The sequence below is a fragment of the Aptenodytes patagonicus genome, chromosome 9 (genome assembly GCF_965638725.1).
Source record: "Aptenodytes patagonicus chromosome 9, bAptPat1.pri.cur, whole genome shotgun sequence".
Classification (NCBI taxonomy): Eukaryota; Metazoa; Chordata; class Aves; order Sphenisciformes; family Spheniscidae; genus Aptenodytes; species Aptenodytes patagonicus.
Genome location: NC_134957.1, coordinates 18,268,716 through 18,293,125, shown reverse-complemented (window position 1 = coordinate 18,293,125; position 24,410 = coordinate 18,268,716). Strand labels below are relative to the sequence as shown.

At 41.5% G+C, this 24,410-nt stretch overlaps 1 protein-coding gene across 6 annotated transcripts in view; it reads right to left on the bottom strand.

Moving 5' to 3' along the window:
• The window catches only part of GRIA3 (glutamate ionotropic receptor AMPA type subunit 3), a 161,602-nt gene that overhangs the window by 110,187 nt on the left and 27,005 nt on the right, over positions 1-24,410 (bottom strand). For all 6 annotated transcript variants that reach the window (XM_076347331.1, XM_076347330.1, XM_076347326.1 and 3 more), the window contains exon 3: positions 15,607-15,846. In XM_076347331.1, the coding sequence (XP_076203446.1) occupies positions 15,607-15,846 (240 nt within the window). The remainder of the gene's footprint in view (positions 1-15,606; positions 15,847-24,410) is intronic.

Sequence of the window (24,410 nt, the reverse complement as noted above, 5' to 3'; positions counted from 1 at the left end):
TTACTAAATAGTGCTGCTTTCTTCAGTCCCACTCAAAGTACCAACCCCCTTATGCAGACTTTAAGTCAGCAAGACACTTCACTTCCACGAACAGAATCAGCAGAACTCCCCAGGTGAAGCTAGCCTGCCTTGCTCCAAGCATCCAGATGCCAAAGACACCAAAGGCTTCCAGTCTTTAAAGCTATGCTGCATGTACAGATGCAAAATAATAAACTCAAACAAAGTAACTTAAGTAAACTCCTAGATCTGTTGGGTGAGATGGGTTAAATAAATAGGTTTGATAAAAATTTACTCACAGTCCTTTGCATATAGGTATTCTTTTCTACAGCCTTCCTTTCTAGGCTAAAAAGTCCCATCTTCTCTCCAAGATCAACAAATTCCACCTCTTCTCCTCTGATTCCAAGCGAAGCCTTTCCATCACCTCTAAGGCTTGGCTTTGGGTCAAGTCCTTGCCCTTGTCTCAGAGCAAAAGGGCCAACAACCCCAAATAAATGGAGAGTGATTAGCAAAAGCTAGATTTAACTGTTCAGGCTCAGATTATTCCCGAATAATGGGAATAATAGATACATGAATATCTTTTCAGCCCTTCCCCCCTCCACCTGCACTTGGAAACTGTCTTGAACTTTAGCTTTGTTTCAAGAAATCTGGAAACGTGAGATTCTGACCATTTAAGCCTTGCTGATACACACGTAAAATCAACTGAGAACAAAAGCTTCTGCCACTTAAATTACTTGTGCATACAATAAAAAAATTAAATGTTTTGGCTATACCAGAAGTTGGTAAAACATGCATATTTATGAAAAGCCAAATATTTAAATGCATGCATTTACACAAGTCAGTTTATAAATACAATCATTTGCAGACTTCATCTCTAAGGCATGGGTGAGCGGCAATGCTGCTAGTTCTCCTGTTTACTACGTAAGATATTCAGGGCCTCGGCTCATGTTCCTGAGAGTTCCAGTTGCTTTTGTTAGGACCACGAGGGTAGCACGCATCCTGCTTTAGGCTTCCAGAAATTATTCATCCAGGACTTTCCCATTCATACTCGGTACACTGAATGTTCTGACTCAGTTTTACAAGCTGATTTCCCATAAAGCGAGGTCAGATTCTGACACTCTCGCAGCCACAAGCAGATTCACACTCAGTGTGAGTGAGGCTACCGTAATACCCTATCACAACACCATTATGTGTGGATGGAAGAATGGATGATCTCTCATCATCACTGCACGAGCAGTATCGGGGCTCTGTCATACCACGGTCTTGCTCTGGTGTTCCCGCTTTTCTTCATGAACGGGCTGACACACTTCCTTATTCTCAGGGGCTCCGTGAAACAAGACACAAATTTGTTGCACATGTGCAGTTACTCCACTTGTTGGAAAACACCGCTGACAGTAGTGTGTGTTCCAACAGCTTCAAGGGATGCTCAGGCATTTTGCCTGGGCATGTCAACACCAAACTGAACCCACTGCATATACACAAAACTTGTAAAGAGGCACAAAACTGCAGTACAGAATACCACCATGAAGTCTATGCTGTTGGTCTTCAGCTGCATCTTAGTCTTGCCAGTATGATACATCTCATGCTGGATGACTTTCAAAGTTGATTCACTCCTCTTGTTCATAAGCTAGAAAAATGGTTTAAGTGATTACCAGGGGTAAGCTAAACAAATAGCAGCTAATGGGAACGATCAGCAGAAAAATGCTCAAGGCTCTCAGTCCACCCAAAAACCAGCCAACATCCATTCTCCCACACAGGGTCTCAATGTTTGTTTGGAGAAGGATCAGTAAAAGGGCTTTCTTCTGTATCTGTGTACCACAGAGACCAAGATAAAAGGAGTCTGTATGAGACTTCAGAGATTTCAGAGGAAATAAATGGAGAGTGATTAGCAAAAGCTAGATTTAACTGTTCAGGCTCAGATTATTCCCGAACATATTTAGGCAGTAAAGTCAAACCGTAAAGCAATCCTGGAATATTTCAGTAAGGTTCTGGCATGTTTCCTGAATTGTGCCTTAGTTCTACTGCTGAAAGCAATGAAGCAATGCACCCTAAATAAGAATGTCAAGATTTGGCTCTTTGTCAGGGTAAATTACTTATATTTCATACAAACATTTCTAAGCAGTCTCTACGACTTTCCATTCTATATAAATACAAATTCTAGGCATTATAAGATGGTAAAATCACTCATTCCCAAAAGGCTGATAGTGAAAGAAACAGATCATTTTCTTATTGCACATAACTATATGAAGTATGATTGTTCTTTAAATCTAAATAATGGATTTTCTACCATAAGGGTCTTTACACTGTGTGCATTCTCTATTGTACCTGAGCTTGAAAACTTGAACCTACATCACATCCTTTCAAGCAAAGCCATGCAAAAGATGCAACATTTTGCGGCCATGCTGCAAGTTGCCGTTTGCCGAGATCATGACTTAGAAGAAAATTTCTGGATGGCAGTTACTGGGGCACGATTCTTCAAATCTACAGACCTGTGATGCATGTTCTTGTGATACGGAGGCTGAGCCTCAGCTTGGGAGGTCGTGCCATGATTTTATTCCCTGCTGTGCATCTCCCAGTATATAAAGAAGTGGGAAAGGAGAATGAGACAGCTCCTCTACATAGCTACCTAAACACTAGCAATTGATACCGTCTACATGTCATCCCCATGATCCTGGGCTCCTGTCCAAAACACTCCTGCAAAAGAGCCAAAAACCTTGGAAGAATCAAGGTTTGCAGTAACTCTTGCCTGTTTTGTCACCTTTGGTGTTTTATAGGCTTCCAAACAGGCTTTGTATGTTCCATTATTCTTCACCACAGACTGATATTTACAGAAAAGAATCTCAAGATTTGTAAATCCTTTCATACTTTTGAAAATGTAAGCAAAGTACACCACATCAACCTTATAGGTGCAACTGAGAAGAATTAAACAGATAATAAACATACTAGCAAACAAGAATTGTAATTTTGAAATGGAACAAGCCCATGTTTAATTCTGAGAAAACTGTGAGCCAGCCTTAAATCCTTTTTCCTTCATGCAATGGATTCAGACCAGTTCTTCAGCTAGTAGAATAACTCCCCTGCTCTGAAGAATAAACATGTTAATGAACAGCTCAGCTATTGATTCTTTTGACATTTGACTGTTCAGCAGATGCTGAATTCAGGGTTTACTAATGCTGGTGTAGCTGCTATCACCAGTTTCATTTTTCCCCTTTATTGAAGAATGACTTTTATAAATGAAGATGAAAGTTCCTGACATGCAGAAAGACAATACAGAGTTTAACAAATGAGCTATGTAGAAGGAGGAGTTCTTCTGCACCTGTCTGCTGATGGAAGGTGCTTATAAACAGGAATCAGTCATTCTGTGTTGGACTACATTTTTCATTGCTGTTTTCAGCAGAGACTCAGTCCACCAGAACCTGACATTCCAAAATCCCTAGGAATCCACCAGGTACTAAAGCAGAATCTTTCTAGATTCCACAGAAATTAATCTTACCCCGGATGTTTTGCAAAAATGTTATGTTCTACATATCAGTAACTTTCAGTGCAACTCTTATTTCATAAAAAAAAAAATCCATCAATTTAATTTTGTGGAAGATATAATGAGCCTGGTTCTACATAATGCTTCTTTTATCAGCTCCAATCTCTCATTCTCCTGGGAAAGCAGTACAGAAGTGTCTTGTCCTTTGATAGCAATAGATTACTAACCTCATTTTGTAAAAGCAGAACTAAACAGAGGAGTTATTCTTTGTCTTCAGCAGAAGCAGTGAATCAGACCTCATTGCCTTGTACTGAACCCAATTTAAGGCAATTCGATGCCTTACGCCTTACGAGAAGCTTACACTTGTCCCTCTTTTTTTTTTTTTTTTTCTCTTTACCTGGCATTTCTTTACGCAACAGGGTACCAGAAGGTTTTATATTTAATATTTTATTTTAGGACAGGTCCTATTTTCTGAAGCTGTATTTTCAGGCCTTCTGCATCCTTACCCATCCATTATGTTCAGGTCAAATTTTTGTGTTTCTCTGGCAGTAAAGATTAAAGATGTAATTGCTTTAAAAGCAGATATTTTCAATTCTTCTTAACCACATAACCTGGGGCTTTAGACGAACACTGCCATGTCTCAGCCTTCATCTAGCCAGTGTCAACCAATTAAAAAAAAATATTAGCCAACGATAACCCTATTTACCAAAGCTTTTTTTTCCCCCCCTTGATTTTAGGTATCGCTAGATAGCTACTGACAGACTAAATCAAAACCAAATGACGGAAGAATTTCAGATTTAGAGAGGTAGTTGGTTGCAATGCCATAAAGACTGTGATCTATTGGTACCTCTGCCTAGACTGAGCTCCTATTGTGTAGGGAGGCATTATACAAAGAAAGTAAGTCACTTTCCTGTCCTGTGATGACTCCTATGATCTGAAGAAAGAGGAAGACGACTTGATGCACGTCACAGAAATCACTTGGTGTGATTTTGTTTAAATGATCTGCATGACAGAAATCAATGTCTTTGTGCACAGTAGGTATGACAAATCAAAGTAACTTAGGATAAAATGCCTGTGTTGTACTGACAGATGGAAAGTGAACAATCTGTACAAAACAGTGTTTCCCAGGCAAAAATAAACTGAAATGTTACTTAAGAAACATTATGGAAATTTAAATAAACAAAAGCTTCAGTATTAGCAATCTACCATACCATTTTTATAATTAAATGAGAAGTGCTTCACACTTTCACACAACATTAACATGACTATGAAAACCACAAGCTTACCTCTCCACACATTCATACTAGTGTTACTCTGGTCCGCTGACTTCAGTGGAGTAACATCTGATTTACAGTAAAGTAAAGCAAGAGGAGAAACAGACCTGAAGACTGGAAATAAACCTGAGGTTTTTGATGAAACATAATCCTCAGCATAAGATGGAAAAGATGACTTTCCTGACAAGTGCTACCCAAATTTTTAATAGCTTTCTGTATGTAACCCCATCTCATTTCATCCTGACATAATCTTAATTACTCCTAGTTCTACTGCAGAGAAGCCTACTCAGGCAGTTAGCACCACATAATTAATCAGATATTTTGCACACATCACAGCAACCAACAGTGTCAACTTACTGATGTGAGTTAATACAAACAGAAATCAACCCTGCCTTTCACATGAACTAAAAGCATGTGGCATGGAATGAACATACAACTATTTATTCTATACCCTGCTTAATGTCCTTTCTTCCCTTAGCAGCCATTTCCTAATGCATCATTACTCTCTGCAAAGTATAATTTATTTTTTCTGCTGGTACTAGGAGAACAACACGCAATTTGTTATTTCTCTTAAATTTCAATTTCTTCACAGAAGAATAAGTCCAGCAACTGAAATAAGCAATGATAAGATACAATTCTTGCTGCTGGAATTCATAAATCTCACATTTTATTTTTCCTTCTGTGTGCTTTAGCAGTTTTTAAGAAACTGAATTTTGCACCTGCACATAAATATACATTTGAGAGCACAATCTGCAACATTGTCATCTTACAGCAACAGAAAATAATGTACTTACAAATATAAACATATACAACGTACACACTAACTCACTGGATTAAAAGCTTCACCACCTATCTATGTAATTGTAGATATTAACTTTATTCTATTGTTTGAGATTTATCTTTTGTCTTCATTGCAGGAGTCAAACCTCACAGTATTGTGCCTAATGTCACGGAGGGGGAAACCATATGATTATATGATGTCATGGTTTAACCTCAGTCGGCAACTGAGCACCACGCAGCTGCTCGCTCACTCCCCCCCCCCAGTGCAATGGTGGAGAGAATTGGAAGAGCACAAGTGAGAAAAACTCGTGGGTTGAGATAAGAACAGTTTAATAATTGAAATAAAATAATAATAATATGATAATAATAATAATAATATAATCAAAGCAAGTGATGCACAGTACAATTGCTCACCACCCGCCGACCGATGCCCAGCCAGTCCCCGAGCAGCGGCCCCCCCCGGCCAGCTTTCCCCAGTTTATGTACTGAGCATGACGTCCCATGGTATGGAATGTTTCTTTGGCCAGTTTGGCTGTGCCCCCTCCCAGCTTCTTGTGCACCTCCAGCCTTCTCAGTCGGTAGAGCATGGGAAACCAAAAAGTCCTTGGCTAGTGTAAGCATTACCTAGCAACAACTAAAACATCGGTGTGTTATCAACTTCATTCTCATCCTAAATCCAAAACACAGCACTGTACCAGCTACTAGGAAGGAAATTAACCCTATCCCTGCCGAAACCAAGACAACATCCACCCCTTATTCTATACCATCTGCGTCATGCTCAATTCTCATATTTTCCAGTACATTTTCATTGATCACCACCCCCTTTTTAAAAAAAAAATATATATATATACACACACACAGAGATATCATTCCCTTCGTCTGTGGGCCATCCCTCTAAAATGTTCGGTGAGTTCATTTAGTCCATGACTTCGGGCTCCATCTGTCATAATAATCTTTCAGGGCAGGAAAAATGGAGATGGTATGTGGTGTTGGATTGTTTCATGTTGAAGTCAGTTCTGGTACCATCATCACTGTGCTTTGCTTGGTTTCACTGAAGTTATTCTTCATTAGTCTGGGTGATTCTTATTGTAATAACATTAGTATAGCATATAATATTATTAGTATTATTAGTATAACTATTATAACATCACATAATTCAGATCATTGGCTATTCTCACCCAAAATCAAATCCCCTTGAGGTACACATCAGACTTCCCCATCCTTCCACATCACCCACCAAGTGCACCCAGGTCCTTGAGCAAAAGCAATCCCACGGATGGGTTTGCCTTTACCCGAGGCAGGAATAACCCAAACTGTTTTCCCCAACATATTTTTTATGTGCACTACAGGGACTTTATTCCCATCTACAGTACGTAAAAGTTCTGACTGGGCAGGGCCAGCTCGATTGGCAGATCCCCTCGTGTTGACTAACCAGGTGGCCTTTGCTAAATGTGCATCCCAATGTTTGAACATCCCACCACCCATTGCTCTCAGTGTAGTCTTTAACAGTCCATTGTATCGTTCAATTTTCCCAGAGGCTGGTGCATGATAGGGGATGTGATACACCCACTCAATGCCGTGCTCTTTGGCCCAGGTGTCTATGAGGTTGTTTCGGAAATGAGTCCCATTGTCTGACTCAGTTCTTTCTGGGGTGCCATGTCGCCATAGGACTTGCTTTTCAAGGCCCAGGATAGTGTTCCGGGCGCTGGCATGGGGCACGGGATATGTTTCCAGCCATCGGGTGGTTGCTTCCACCATTGTAAGCACGTGGCGCTTGCCTTGGCGGGTTTGTGGGAGTGTGATTGATATAATCCATCTGCCAGGCCTCCCCATATTTATATTTCAACCATCGTCCTCCATACCAAAGAGGCTTTAACCGCTTGGCTTGCTTGATGGCAGTGCATGTTTCGCATTCATGGATAACCTGCGCAATAGTGTCCATGGTCAAGTCCACCCCTCGATCACAGGCCCATCTGTAGGTTGCACCTCTTCCTTGGTGACCTGAGGTGTCATGGGCCCACCGAGCTAGAAATAACTCACCCTTATGTTGCCAGTCCAGATCCGCCTGAGCCACTTCAATCTTAGCAGCCTGATCCACCTGCTGGTTATTTTGATGTTCTTCAGTGGCCCGACTTAGGTATGTGAGCATCTGCGTGACGGACTTTTACAACCAGGTTCTCCACCCGGGCAGCAATATCTTGCCACAATGCGGCAGCCCAGATGGGTTTGCCTCTGCGCTGCCAGTTGCTCTGCTTCCATTGCTGCAACCACCCCCACAGGGCATTTGCCACCATCCATGAGTCAGTATAGAGATAGAGCACTGGCCACTTTTCTCGGTCAGCAATGTCTAAAGCCAGCTGGATGGCCTTTACTTCTGCAAATTGGCTCGACTCACCTTCTCCTTCAGCAGTTTCTACAACTTGTCGCATAGGACTCCATACAGCAACTTTCCACCTCCGATGGTTTCCCACAAGACGACAGGACCCATCAGTGAACAGGGCATATTGCTTCTCATTTTCTGGTAGTGCATTATACATTGGGGCCTCCTCAGCACGCGTCACCTCCTCCTCTGGCGATATTCCAAAATCTTTGCCCTCTGGCCAATCTGTGATCACTTCCAGGATTCCTGGGCAACTGGGGTTTCCTATTCGAGCCCGTTGTGTGATCAGTGCGACCCACTTACTCCATGTAGCATCAGTTGCATGATGTGTACAGGGGACCCTCCCTCTAAACATCCAGCCTAGCACCGGCAGTCGGGGTGCCAGGAGGAGCTGTGCTTCAGTGCCGATCACTTCTGAAGCAGCTCGAACCCCTTCATATGCTGCTAATATCTCTTTTTCAGTTGGAGTATAGCGGGCCTCGGATCCTCTGTATCCCCGACTCCAAAACCCTAGGGGTCGGCCTCGAGTCTCCCCTGGTGCTTTCTGCCAGAGGCTCCAGGTAGGGCCGTTCTCCCCAGCTGTGGTGTAGAGCACATTTTTTACATCTTGTCCTGCCCGGACTGGTCCCAGGGCTACTGCATGAACTATCTCCTCTTTAATTTGTTCAAAAGCTTGTCGTTGCTCAGGGCCCCATTTGAAATCGTTCTTCTTTCAGGTCACTTGATAGAGAGGGTTTACAATCAGACTGTAATTTGGAATATGCGTTCTCCAAAAACCCACGACGCCTAAGAAAGCTTGTGTTTCCTTTTTGCTAGTTGGTGGAGACATGGCTGTTATTTTGTTGATCACATCCATTGGGATCTGACGACGTCCATCTTGCCATTTTATTCCTAAAAATTGGATCTCCTGTGCAGGTCCCTTGATCTTACTTTGTTTTATGGCAAAACCAGCCTTCAGCAGGATTTGGACTATTTCCTTCCCTTTTTCAAAAACTTCTCCTGCTGTGTTGCCCCACACGATGATATCATCAATGCATTGCAGGTGTTCTGGAGCTCCACCCTGCTCCAGTGCAGTCTGGATCAGTCCATGGCAAACGGTGGGGCTGTGTTTCCACCCCTGGGGCAGTCGGTTCCAGGTGTACTGGACGCCCCTCCAAGTGAAAGCAAATTGTGGCCTGCACTCCGCTGCCAAAGGGATTGAGAAAAACGCATTAGCAATATCAACTGTGGCATACCACTTGGCTGCCTTTGACTCCAGTTTGTATTGAAGTTCTAGCATGTCTGGCACAGCAGCACGCAGGTGGACAGCTGTTTAATTTCCTCCGTCTCCAAGGCAGCTATACCAAAAGCCCACTGGTACCCTTTTGGGTCCTTGAAATACCCTCTCCTGAGGTAGTCTATGCCAAGGATGCATGGAGCTTCTGGGCCAGTCACAATGGGGTGCTTCTGCCACCCATTCCCAGTTAGACTCACTTCGGCTTCCAATACAGTTAGCTGTTGGGATCCCCCCGTCACCCCAGAAATACAGATGGGTTCTGCCCCTATATAGCTTGATGGCATTAGGGTACACTGTGCACCGGTGTCTACTAGAGCCTTATACTCCTGTGGGTCTGATGTGCCAGGCCACCGAATCCACACAGTCCAGTAAACCCGGTTGTCCCTTTCCTCCCCCTGGCTGGAGGCAGGGCACCTCTAATCCTCATCACAGTACTCATTTCCCATTTCTTGTACATACGAGTTAGAAGTTTCTTCATTAAGATCAGGAGTAAGATCAGCCTTTCTACTCTGTCTGGGGAACTGCCCGCTGGAAACTGGAGCAGCAATTTTCCTGGAAGAACCTCTTTCTGTGATTGTTTTCCCTTGCAATTCACGTACCCGTGCCCCTAGGGCTGCAGTAGGTTTTCCATCCCACTTCCTCATGTCTTCTTCATGGTCACGCAGGTAAAACCATAGGGTGCCCCGTGGTGTGTACCCTTTATATTCTCTCTCTTGAGCAAAAGAACGCTGACTCCTAATAGCCGAGATACTGGTCTGTACAGGTGAGGAGTAGGACCTATCCTCTCTGAGTTGCTGGATCTCCCGGGACAGTTTCTCCACAGCCGAGACGAGGGAGGAAGAAAGACTTTCCTCGTATTGCCGGAGTTGACTAGCCAATTCATCCACCGTTTGTTCCTCTCCATCTTTCCAGGTCATCACTGCCAATGAATTGGCGTATGATGATGGTGCGCTCCTTATAAACTTCTGCCACATGGGTCATGTGCACTTGACTTCATCTGGATCTTTGGATAACTGCTCATTGTTCAGGTCATCATAAATCACCTCCATCGCAGCTAATTCTCTCAGAAACTGGATACCCTTCTCCATGGTGGTCCACTTGCTTGGGTGACATATAACATCTTCCTTAAAGGGATACCTTCCCTTCACGCTTGACAAGAGTCGCCTCCAAAGGCTGAGGACTCGTGTCCCTTTTCCAATCGCTTTGTCAATGCCCCCTTCCCTAGAAAGGGATCCCAGCTGCTTGGCTTCCCTACTCTCTAATTCTAGGCTACTGGCTCCATTATCCCAGCATCGGAGCAGCCAGGTGACAATATGCTCACCTGGACGACGGCTGAAATCTTTTCGTATATCTCGCAGCTCACTCAGGGATAGAGATCGGGTGGTCACTGCCTCGTTTATGAGTTCTTCCTCTTCTTCCTCCCTGATCAGCGGCCGGCTCTCCTCCTGCTGTTCTCGTGATGGCCCTTCTCCAGGGTAGTCTGTCTCGTACACTTCTTCCTCCAGCCACCTTTTAGAAGAAGCTTCTTCCTCCCTTACTAAACGAGCCGACTTCCGCCTCCAAAATTTCTTCTTGTGTACAGGGGCGACTGATACCGGCACAGGCTGGTTCTTTGGTTCAGCCACAGGGCGTGTCATCAGGGTCTGAGTGGCCACAGGGCCTGTTGCCGGAGTCTTTGTAGCCGCAGTGCCTGTCACCGGGGTCTGAGTGGCCGCAGGGCCTGTCGCCGGGGTCTGAGTGGCCGCAGTGCATGTCGCTGGGGTCTGAGTGGCCGCAGGGCCTGTCGCCGGGGTCTGCGTGGCCACATGGCGTGTCGCTGGGGTTGGAGTGGCCGCAGGGCCTGTTGCCGGAGTCTGAGTAGCCGCAGAGCATGTCACCGGGGTCTGAGTGGCCGCAGGGCCTGTCACCGGGGTCAGAGTGGCTGCACGGCGTGTCGCTGGGGTCGGAGTGGCCGCAGGGCTGTTGCCCGGGTCTGAGTGGCTGCAGTGCGTGTCGTTTTACTGTCAGATCCAGAGACCTTCCCTTCCCTTTGAGGGCACTGAATGGTGTTGAACAGGGCTCGGTAGGCATGGGCCAGGCCCCAGCACGTTGCAATGATCTGCATCTCTCTGGAGTTGCCAGGGTGACAGCATACTTTGTCCAAATATTCTACTAACTTTTCAGGATTCTGCACTTGCTCAGGGGTGAAGTTCCAAAACACTGGGGGTGCCCATTGGCCTAGGTACTTGCCCATCTTGTCCCACACACCCTGCCACTCATAACTATTCAGCCTTGGGGCAGATCTCGGGATGATATTCTTAAATTGCTTACCAACTTTAGACAAAACCAAAACAATATTCCAAAGAAGTACCAATAGAAGTATCTTAACTACCCAAGGATGTTCAAAATACCGAAAAGTTACTGTAATGAAGGAGGAAACATCATAGAAGAAGGTAGTGACACTGCCATTCTGTATTTCCTCCGTAAAAAAACTCTCAGAAAAGTCACTGTAATTGCTAGTTGTCTCCACGAAATGGTTTCTGTGGTACAGTAACGGCTTCATTGCGAAGTTTACATACCACACTAATGTCAAGGTCAATGTTCTAAAAACAAACCTCACAAGCGAGACATTACTATTCACTGCAGACCACAGCAAACTGCAAAACCCAACACCAATCTTTAACATGTACAGCAAAAAGAAGAGCACGATGCAGATTATACAAATCAGTATCAAGAACAGAGAAACCAACATTGTGACCCACAACTACTAACAGATATAAGTTCCTTAATACACTCTGGTTAACCTGTTATTATCTCAAACCCTTTGAGCCCCACGTTGGGCGCCAAAAAGGACTGTCGTGGTTTAACCTCAGTCAGCAACTGAGCACCACGCAGCCGCTCGCTCACTCCCCCCACCCCCAGGTGGGATGGGGGAGAGAATTGGAAGAGCACAAGTGAGAAAAACTCGTGGGTTGAGATAAGAACAGTTTAATAATTGAAATAAAATAATAATAATAATAATATGATAATAATAATAATAATAATACACAAAGCAAGTGATGCACAGTACAATTGCTCACCACTCGCCGACCGATGCCCATCCCATCCCCGAGCAGCAGCCCCCCCCGGCCAGCTTTCCCCAGTTTATGTGCTGAGCATGACGTCCCATGGTATGGAATGTTTCTTTGGCCAGTTTGGCTGTGCCCCCTCCCAGCTTCTTGTGCACCTCCAGCCTTCTCAGTCGGTAGAGCATGGGAAACCAAAAAGTCCTTGGCTAGTGTAAGCATTACCTAGCAACAACTAAAACATCGGTGTGTTATCAACTTTGTTCTCATCCTAAATCCAAAACACTGTACCAGCTACTAGGAAGGAAATTAACCCTATCCCTGCCGAAACCAGGACATATGATTTGATGGCAAAGAAGAAAAAAGCCACTGCTTAAGGAAAAGAATTTTATAAAGCTGATTCTCCATTCTCCTAAGCTTAAACTGAAATAGTTCAATAAGCAGTATAAAACCACAAGAAGGTTTATTCAGTTTTGTATGCAGCTGTAATATGCTGCGGTATTTATTAACAGTAAATGCAATGTTTGATACATGGCAGTGTTTTGCTTCAGCAGAACGCTGTAAAACTACCTGCAAGAACAATTTAGTCCATAACTAATATTCAATGTAAGAAAGCGTGGTCTAATGTTTTGCGATTTCTCAGATTCTCAGAACAAACCAGTGAGGAGATAATCTTCATAGAAAGGCAGTATTTAAATGATAGTTTATTTCAGGAACTGACAGTAAACTGCTTAACACCTTCTCTCTACAGTGTTTGTGCCCCAAAGCAGTTAAGTATCTAAGATAGGAATTATTAAAAATTGTGACAGCTCTAGTGTTTTCATTTCCAATGATATCTCAGCATAGGAACATGTACAGCCTATTCACTACCCGACACAAGGAGTCATTCACCATTATAATTGTTCAACCTCTTGGGATGGTTTTTTGTATTTGAAGGCCTATCACAAGAAATTAGGCAGCCTACTGGAATTGACAAATGTTTCAGGTGCTATCATCCAAGATTACTGCTCACCAAACAAAGGAATCTAATGTCTATTTCTCAGTACCTAATTGCCCTGCCTCTCCCTCCTATATGAATCTTCTTAATTTATTTTAATGCTGGAAGAATACAGCAATTATAACTCTGGTAAGGTTGCTACCAAGTTTGTTTTAAGCTAACTAAACCAGCAGCAACTGAAGATAATCAACTGTTCATTTTCCTGTTTTAGCAGGTGGCAAATACATTCTCAAACAGCAGCAACGAGAATATATGCATAGGAAGGAAAGATAAGATGTGTTAAGTTTATCCCAAACAGCTCAAAGCCCATCATCAAGCTACCTATATGCACTGATGCCTCTTCCATCCTAAAGACACAGCTGTCCTTTATCTTCTAACCCTGAGCTACATTTTATAATCCGACAGTCACCAGTGCTGTCATCTAATTCACATTTTGCACTCTGACACTAAGTCTGAATGTCTGACATAACATACAGCTAGCATAACACGCATGCGAGCCACAGTAGGTTCACAACGTAATTTTGATTAGTAATTGTAAGATTGTGAGTAGGATGTGAATGGGAAGTCAAGACAAGGGGCAGAAAGCAAGAGGTAAAGTCAGATTCCTGGGGCTAGTTTCGCCAGCAAGAGCTGTGTTTTAACCTGTGATTAAAATCTTAGGATAAACAAGGCAAAATGAAGCCTAGACACAACCTAAACTGTTCCAAGGGGATTAGTCATCATAATAAGCTCATGATTAGACTGTGTCTACCTAAAGATTGTACACACTGAGAATTGTAGAAAAATGCAAGTCTGAGTCCACAAGTCTTCCCTCATGACTTCCATTACTATCTTAGATAGTCTGATAGTCATATCATCTAGACAAGTTCTAGTGAAACTCCCACTGTTTTGGATGATTTTTCCGGTCTGAAGTGCCAAATTTCTTATTAGGCATGATATTGGATGACTGATGCATCTCTTTCCAAAGCAAACTTTATTAGCCTTAATCATGATAAGTTTCATCAGTCCTGGAACATATGACATTTTACTTTATCACATCCTGTAAGTTTATTGCATTTGGTCACATCAAACCTTTCTTACTCAGACAAATGGCATATTCACAGGAGCTTTGATTTTAAAGTTGACTAAACCAGAAATACGGATGTTTGGGTAGTGGTTTTAAAAGATTTAAAAACTAACAGCATTCTTAACTTCTCCATACTTTCCTACTTGATCTCATAGCTAGCGTTTTTTCAATGCTAGAAATATTTAACACCCCCAAATCACTCAGAAAATTCTGAACTCTTGGCATTCACCTAAAATCAGACTAAAAATTACTTTCTTTCAACATACAGTATGTCCTTAGTTGAGTGATGCCATTAATCTTCAGTGTGAAAAGCACAGCCACTGAAGACTTGATCTTTACCAATATGCAGTAGCCTAGGGTATCAGAACTTTGTCATGGGAGCCGGGAATGGAATCTAAGCTTCTCTGGCTCTATCCAGACCCCTTTGATCTGAAGAAGGTCTTGGAGTTGTTAATCATAAAGCTGGTGAGAAGGGCGGTGGCACATCTATCTGATGCAAAAATTTCACCCAGGTGAAATCTGTAACCAAGCAAATTCTGTACACTCAGAGCAGGTGGCAACAGCTGCTCCACAGAAGTATGCAAGATTCCTCACAGAAAACGGTTTCTGATGCTTAGAACTCTTTTTGACAGGATTTGCTACCTTTGGTGCTCCTTAGTAGTTAACAATTGGCTTAAGCATGGAAACACTGGTTTTAGTATGTTTTCATTTAGTAAAACATATCTCTGGTCATTCTTGTCATGAATCTAAATTCATCTCATGATGTCCATGTGACATGTCTAAGGCATCTTTTCTCCAGCAGAGCCCTAAAGCATCTTATGCATTATATTCTTAGACCATTATTGATGCCTAGATATCTCCAGAGTGTATCTTAGCATGGATTGTCTTTGTCCAGTGACAGGAGAAATGTGCATTTATGTGAAATGGTGTGGGATTTGCAATGTCACGCACAGTGGAAGGTCTTGCTTAACAGCCTACTTCCTAGTGCCGACTTTATTTATTTTGCAAGGACTCAAAAACCCTGGCAAGTGTTGAGTCTGCAGTTCCATGGAAACCAGGTATTCTAAATTGAATGCTTACACTGCTAACACTATCCTCCAGACAATCTCTTTACAAATGATCAGTAATATGAAGATGCCTTCTTTTCATTTATCCATTCATTTTAGTTTCTTCAGAATAAACTTGTTTTCTAGGACCATCAGAACGTGCTACCTGCATCCAGAAGCAAATTGGGATGGGCTGCACATACCGATTCTGGTAATATTTACAGGAAGTTATGAAATAAAAAAAATCACTTAAAATGATGGTGCTTACCCCGTTCTGTGTCATAGAGGTACACAAACTTTTCCCACTTATAATGAGTCAAGAGACTCAAGATGGCTCCTTTTAATGCTGGCCGCATCTGGATGACAAACTGCACATCTGCATCTGTTGGGAAGCTGGGTGTGACAAAGGATGTGTGAAGGGCTCCACAAAATGATGTCAGTGTGTTCATTGACATCTGGTCATAGAATCCAAAGATGGCATAAACTCCTCTGGAAAACTGTGAACAGACTAACAAAGACAGAACAGGGGCATTAAAATCTGACATATAATGAACACAAACAAACTTTCAGAGTGTATTTGAAGTAAGCCTTCTAAGCAATCCTGAAATTATTCTGTACGATGCAGCAGATGGAATGAATTCATGAGATAATATATACTAATTTCAGCGTAGCTGTGAGTTGTACCAACTTTGTCACGATTAAACTGGCCTAAGCACATTTTTGATTGCGATTTGTCCTGCTATATTGTTACAATCCACTAACCTCTCCATATTCTTTAAAAACAAACATGGGATTACATTGCTTGTCTGTAAAATACCTTCCCTCCCTTGAGTAGCACCTTGAGAGCTCTGTTAGCAGCTACGTAACAAATGTCAGGTCTGCCTAAAAGTTAAAACATTAAGTTGTAGTTTTCCCTGGTATCCCACCTTGATTCAGATCTGATTCAAAGAAATCTGGATGTTTTTTTCCTTTATAGTCCACAACTCTGAAATCTCTGTGTGAAATCTGGGTGTGGTCTTTTTCAGTGAGAAATTATGGTGGCTTCTTAACTGAGTGTTAAAGTCTTTCAGAAGCAATTTGGAAAGCGTATGGCTCATTAATGACAACACAAACGAGGAACACATATTGTTGCTTCATGGGACGAAAGTTGATATCCCTTAACCTGGAGGCTTTTAGTCATTAACCATTCTGGTGTCCTGAGGAACTCATCTAGTACCAGAAAACAATCAAAATGCAGTCAAAGATCTTTTGCTTCACATGTACTTATCTGGGGAAACACTTCATTTCCCATACTTTATATAGATTGAACAATGACCATTTTGGACAAAAATGAAAGTATTTCAATTTATAAACGTGGTCAACTTCATGGGGGTTGCAGGGAGAAGAGTTTCTTTGTTGCTCAACTCTGTAGGAACAGAGCAAACTCTTTGTGACCCTGGGTTCTTTCCACGGAGGAAGACTGCATCAGAGGTAGTAAGGGAGCCTGATATGTGATGTCCTGGGGCTCTGGTCCATGATAAAGGTTGTACAACTGAAATACACTACAGCATAGCAGCACTTCTAAATCAAAACATTTCTGGACTGAGATGAGCAAGTCCCATTTGTAATGAAAATAAGTTTCCCAGAAAAATGTTCATTCAGTCAAGAACTGGATTTAACAACAATTTTCAACTAGCCCCATTAACCACTTTTGCCAAAATGCTGCATATTTAACTTTGCAAAAAGCAAGGGGAAGTAATTACTGGTAAAGAAGACATGACTTCTACACAGAAATATCAGCAAGGTAACTTCTGCAAGTACCATCATGAAACATTTCCTACCATAAATGCTACTATTCAGAATCACTAAAGCCTGTTAAAGTAATTTTAAAAAGGAGTCTCCACAATATCAGCTCATTGACACAGCATCGTGGATAACACCTCAAAAAGGTAGTCAGGTGTGAAAATTCAATTTTCTTCCTGGAGATCCAGATGCAAAAATAGAAATGCTATTAAGGAATTTCTTTAAGTGTTTAAGTGTAACAGGACATGACCAGTTGTGGATACCAGCAGCAAATAACAGCTGGAAAAGAGATGCACATATGGCACAGAGAGGGAATAAGTAGTAGTGATTTCTGAAAGAAAAGTTTGCAGAAGTTCTCAACCACAGTAAAGAAAAGATATAAAGAAGTTATAATACAGCAAGAGTTTGTTCCCAGAGGCATGACTGAGGAATTAAACACACTGTTTCAAAAGGCATTTTGTTAAACCATATACCAGCAGGATATAAAGTAGAAAAGCTACCATAAAAATTACCTGCTGAAGTAACAAATGAAAGGCACTAACTTACAGGTGACAAAAAGGGAAAAATAAAGACTACATTAGAAAGTCTGGCAGTCTCCAAATCATTTCAATGGCGTGTAAGCCCTCTAATTCTATGGGAATAATCACTGAAGCGGGGCTAGCAGAGCTGGGTGTCCTCACATGCACTGAGTCAGTACCTCACAGATCAAGCTTCTTTTACATATTTATTAATGGCCTAGTTTACTAGTTTTTTATGTAGATTCTGTACTGCGGAGAAAGCAAAGAAGAGCAAGTATTCCAGGAAAGGTCCCTTCTTGCAATGCAAACAAAACATATTCTCAAATGTCTCCTGTCTCTAAAAACCTAGAGTATTTCAAATGATCAGGCGTTCACCCATTATTTCTTATCAGGTATAAGGCTCAGGAATACTTTTGAACTGTGACTCCACTGAAATCTCTTGGATTTACAGGGACACAGTATCCGAAAAAAGAGTCACAAGGGGGCTCAGAAAGCCTACCATGCTAAGTGTAGGACTATAATGAAGAATACAGATTAGCTCTTATTAGGACTGCTTGTTCCTACATCCCATAGAGTCAGTGGAGAGGATAGGTGCAGTGCTAAAGGTAACCGACAGCAGCTGGCTCCAGCATGGACCAGTTCCTCTGCATTGTGCTGGGAACCAGCTGAGAACTGGTCCAGTTTGTGCTCTCTCTTGTTCTTAGAGATATGGCACCTAGGCACTGCAGTCAACAGCTTAAAAATGGTTCAAGGTCTTTGTCGTTTGGACAAAATTCTGTTTTGCATGAATATTTTAAAACACTGAATTTAGGTATATCTATTTTCATAGCAGATTGTGCCCATTTATGCAAAGAGCCCATTCTCAATTTGTGAGTAATATGAGAAAAAAATCAGAGTCTGTGAACAGCCTGACCGTAAGTAGGACCTTCTCCAAACAATACCTAATCGCCAACATGGAGCTGCTGCTTGCATGGAGCATCCCAGTGCAGGTGAGAGCTTCTGATTTGGCCTTTCAGATATTTGCAACTTTTCTTCCTAAAAATTCTGGAGCATCACCAACAATATCTTCTAACAAGTGCACACCCCCCCCCGGCCCAGTCTTATTTCCCCTGATTCAGGTTTGTATTCACTGCAGATCTTTAAGATTTAAACACTTTTACAGACTATCTGCCTTCTATTAGTTTTGAAAAATCTTCATCTCTTAAGCTCCTCTGCTTATTTCTTATAGTTTATTCTTCTTGACTATCTATTCTGCATACACTGTAGGGTGCCAATTCAATTTTACTGGTCCATTTAAAAGGCAAATAGACCCTTGTTTTTATAAGGAGAAGCTAAAAGGCCAATGATCTTGGTCCTCAATGTTCATTTGCATTTTTGAACTCACAATTTTGTTACAATTTTGTAGCATTAGGTCTTTTCTTTAGTTTGTGACCTGATCTCTCCAGATGAACCTACTGAACACCCATGAACCCATACATAGCCATATTGTTACTTGTTTTCCAAAAACCAAACATGTAATTACATTCATTTTAATTTTATTATTATTCTAACATCACTGAGCCATAAGCAAAATTTTAAAAAGGCTAACTAAACCTTAGCTTTAAGCTCTTTTTACAAACTACTTTCTATTGACAATCAGAACAATCCTCATGTTTGAGTATGAATTTTGGTATCTTTCCTTAATTAATCACAGTTGATTTATGTTTGGTTTTCCCTATTTGAAAAATGCAGATGGTCAAACACATACTTTGGCTGTTAAAGAAGTGATCTGGACAAATCCTGATGCAACCTCATTACTCAGAAAAAAAGCAATTTTTTTTTGCTGAGCTATGAAACTGCTTTTAATTATAGTTATTAATACTGTGGATGCGCATCTGCTTCCAAGGACAGCACATAACCAAGTTGCTTCATAACCTGATTTGAAAAAGTTGCGACCTCCAGAAACAAGGGACAGGGGTCCTGAGCAGCAGTTATCCAACGGGGGATCATAATAAGCCGTTATTTTGGCATTAGGTGCAAGGTGAGTATTTATTAACAGAGACTTAACTCTGGGCTCGTTCTCAGAGTAAGTTAACTGCCACATGCCGTTGTTTTCAGGAGAGGAAGGGCTGGCATGACAGAAACCTGTGAATTCTCAAGCATGTTAAAAGAAGATAAGGAACTTTCAGGTCACGAGAGATTGAAGTGTTTCCTGCCAAGGAAGGAAAATGCTCAGAGCCAGAGTGATCACAGTGGTAAGAAGAATTTGCTTAAAAAACAAACAAACAAAAAAAAGGGGCAACCAAAAAGCCCAAACCAAACCCAAATAAATAAAAATCTTTGTTTCTGTACTGAATAGCAGCTGAGCCATCCTAAAAGTCAGTGTAATTCAATGAACCCCACCCAGCCTTCTGTTTTACTAGCAGTTCCATCCTCCCTCCAGTCAAATCAGCCCTACCACAGAAACTTGCGAAGATTAACCAGATGTGATTTTTTTCACTCAGACCCCAGGAAGGCTCCAGGCCAGAATCTCAAAAGATGCCCCATTTCACACAAGTTACTAGATGTTTTGTGTCTTTTTAAAATTTATTTTTTGCTTTCTAATGGTATTTAGTTCTTCTACCTTTTAGTGACCGTGAGTATTCCTGACACAGCAAGGTTGTATAGGCTCTGACATTTCTACTGCCTATTGCCTGGAAGCTAAAGTCTAAACTTCTCTGACACCTTTTTTTTCTTTTTTTTTTACTTCCAGTTCTTAACTATAAACAACTGAAGCGTTACTAGGAACATTTACAAGTAGGTTTGGATTTTGCTTGTCTAAAGAAAAGATGTATAAAGCCAACAAAAGAAATATGTTAATGGATGGATTTTAATACATCATTTCCACTAGATGATATCATTAACGACTGACTTGTAAATGGCAGGATCCTCCCAAGCATGGCATACAATACACTTCTGCCCAGGGGTGTAAGAGCCTGGTAGTTTTAGAGTCAGGGGTTGGAGGTTACAATACCTCAGACACTATTGCTTCTTCATTACTGTTTGTATGGACAAGTAATTTCCCCTTTGTTCATATCAATTTCTTACAAAATAGGTCTGACAAAATTAACCTATGTCAAAGGGGCACCATAAGGCCTGCTTTATTGGTAATTATACAGCTCTTTGGGATGAAAGGCACTGTAGGAGCACAATCACAACTGACATTATTGCGCGTTGCTCATACCAGTTCCTTGCTTTTGTGTTCCGTGTTTCCCTCAGCTGTGAAATAATTTTATTCCCTCCACTTTCCTCTGCCAGTTGTCTTGGATTCCAGACAATTCTCACTGCTAACCTCTGCCAACAGACTAATAGGACGACTTTATAATGGAATAATACACAGCGTAACTCAGAGCAGTTGCTATTTTCTATCTAAGGCTCCATCCTATGACTTGCTGTAATAATACAAGGGTTACCATTAACGTCACTTCATACAGTAAGCATACAGGCTCTTAGACTGACAATGCCTCTATTGCTTTCTTTCCCTTTTGTTTTAATACACTGAATGAAAAGGCACACTCTCTCTACCTTGAGCACTGAGGAGTTCAGCACACCAGTGTCCCCAAATGCAGAATGAGCTACTTTCAGGGGGGCTCCAGGCAATCAGACTTGAGAGCCTCCTTTAAAGACAAACTCGTCATATTAAAAATTAAAAATGAAGTGAACTGCATTTACCTATGGCCAATAAAACTATCTTTTACATTTAAATTGTTAAGACACTGAATTCTGTCAGGAAGAAAATACTCCACTGAGTTGTTTAAAATTCAGCTGAGAAAAGAAGAATTTCTGAAAACATCCATTTCTGAAATAGTTAATAGTTACTGTTCTTGGGGGTGGGAGGGAACCGAGGAAGTTACAACTTGGAATTGGATACAAATTCTCCTAAGATATTGGCTATAACATCACTTCTCATCCTACCTAACAAAGGATGTGCCCTTACAAAAATTAAAAAATCCCCCCCAAAACAAAAAAAAAACCCAACTCAAAACCTCACAGCAGAGCACAAAACAAAATTACGATTTACTATTGTTACTTCATTTATGGCAACATTTTTTTCAGTGATATAACTGCAGTGTGTTTTATCTAGTTCTTTTTACAAAGAACTACTCAGCTTACTTCGTTCTATCTAGTGCCTTCTTCAAACATACACACTTCCTTCAGCTTCCATTTCTTTTTAGAAGAGCCAATAAAATAAAAACAGTACATTCAGGCACTGGGAGGGGGTTATTATTATATTGCAAATGAAAGGCATAAGGATTAATCCACTCATATTTTACAAACCATTTACTGGAAAGCAATCCAAAACAAATGTCCAGATCCAAGCATCCCCAAACACTCTCTGGTCAAGATCCCATTCAAGATGACTTTTGTCACCCTATCACAACTCCATTACGCGTTATTAAATGAGTCTTTATTTCTTACCTGCTTTTCAGGATGACTTTGGAACCCTGATCACAATTACAGCTCCTGGGTGCTGGGTGCTGCACAAATACATTACCACAACCTTGGTTTCCTTCAGTATGCCAAGTTATTTATGACATACATGACTCGACTCATTAAACTTTACACATTTTGGCCTTTATATATACTACTACAGTCAAATAAAACCCTAACAATGTACATGAATTTGCTGCACGCTGGATCTTCTCTTCACACTGAAACATTTGTGTGAATTTTATGAGTGTATGAAAAATGCCAGCTTGCAACAATAAAAATAGGCCACTTAGGCTGTTACAGCGCTAGTAGGAACACCAGCGGCACAAAGTCTCATGCACACCATGATGCCAATAGGTGCCTCTCGAGACCTGCAATGACTGCTCATGAGAAAGAAGTACATTCTCTGAAGCCAGATCCTTTTAGACAGAAAGGCTGACGAAAGGCACAGTTTCAGAAAGCACTCAGAGAAAGGTAGCTGAAGTTCATTCAGGTCTGATGTACTTTGTCCATTAACGTAACTTTACTCAGATAGAGGTAAACCTGGACCAAAACCTCTCTGTCCCCAAACTGCCAATTTGATGTATATGCAAATAAAAGCTTTGGTATTTTAAAAAACTAGCTAATATATTTAAAATGTCAATAACAAGGACATCCTTGAGCACCAAACTGTAAGACAGACACAAAGTCAGGCTGAACACCACCTTGATTGTCCTGAGAAAGCTGTGCTTAGCTTTCTGAAAGGTGTTCTTCATCTAGCCAGAGAACATACTGCAGGTGGCCTGGGTGGCTTGGAACAGGCTATGCTACTTGTGCTGCTATTACCTACTCGCTTACTGTTTAGTTCTCAAGCTGTTTCCAAACCTAAGATTATGTAGAGCCTGAGCTACCTCTGTTTTCAGGTTACTGGCCACAAAGCTGAAAAAAATAAAAATATTTGTAGAACCTTGATGAAACTCAAGCACAAAATTAGTATCTTGTCCTGCAAACCTACCAAATTGTAATGTCTGTTCCACTTTTCATTAAAAAAAAAGGTCTCTGTATTTACAACACATTTCTGATGGTGGAAGAAATCCAGGAGTCAATCCACCCAGTTTCCAGGAAAAGTGTCGGACCCTTATCAGTAGGTCCAAATTATAAAAAGATTTTGTTTAACTGGGATCATTATTACACACTGATTTTTTAAAACACCATGGATTCAGAGTTCTATGAGAACATTCCTTTTGAAAGGCTATGAATCAGATTATCATGGCTCAATTTGAAGTATAATCTATTGGAGTTTGAGGGAAGCAAAACAGGGGTTTAAAGCTTAAAATGGATTAAAGGTGAGAGGAGATACACACGTGCCATACAAATCAACTGATTTTTTTGGAGGATGATTTAAAAAATCTTGGGCATTTCAGGACTATACTTAAGTATGTGCTGATCAGAATACTACATTATCTTGCTTCTGTCTTCACAAGATGGAGTTCAAGCTCTCAGATCAGGCACCACAAATTATAGCCAAGTTTTGTATTTTTAAACCCATCCTGGCAATCCACGATCTTCTACTGTTGACAGACCACTTTCCATCCTGATCCCACCGCCCCCACAAGCTGCTCACAAGGGAGAATTCCTTTTAGTTTTAAAGGGAAGACAGAAAATACATACCACGCAGTTTAAAACAAAAAGCTTTTAGAAAGAAGATTTTGTAACACTGTTGCAGAACTCAGATTTAAATGCTGTGGATTTGTGTTATTTGTGAGCTGTTCCGCTTACTGCCTATGCCGGTCCTGACACCAAAGGAGATACTTGTAGGAGGAGCAGCAAGAGGCTTCTCTTCGTAGACAGTTAAAACCACTGCTGGAGAGAAATGGAAAGGCATCGGTAGCTGCCTTTTGTGCTTTGATGAAGAGATGTTTCTGCTCAGTTTCTCCAGGACAATCAATGCCTTTCCAACAACAGCACTATGTGCAATGCCAACACTCTGCTCCTGATGGGCAGCTCTACGATCCTGGATGCTTAAGAGTTCAGGCACTGGCCTCAAGTTTAGGGAGTGATAGAGACTTAACGTGTGGATGTAAAGCAGTTCATTGAGCTTTTGCCCTTTGAGAAAAGGCTTAGTCTATCCTATACATCCTTTCTCCTTGAAGTGTGGAAGATGAGCTAACACCTGTGTGAGGGAACCAGAGGACCTGGCAAAGTTTTTCCCAGGAGAGTCTAAATATATTCACAGCAAACAATGATCGTTTGTGTTCTTCACATCCCAGACTCCCAACTCGTGTTTCGTGACTAATCCCTGCAGAAACATGGACAGTGTGCATGCAACACAAATATGTAACAC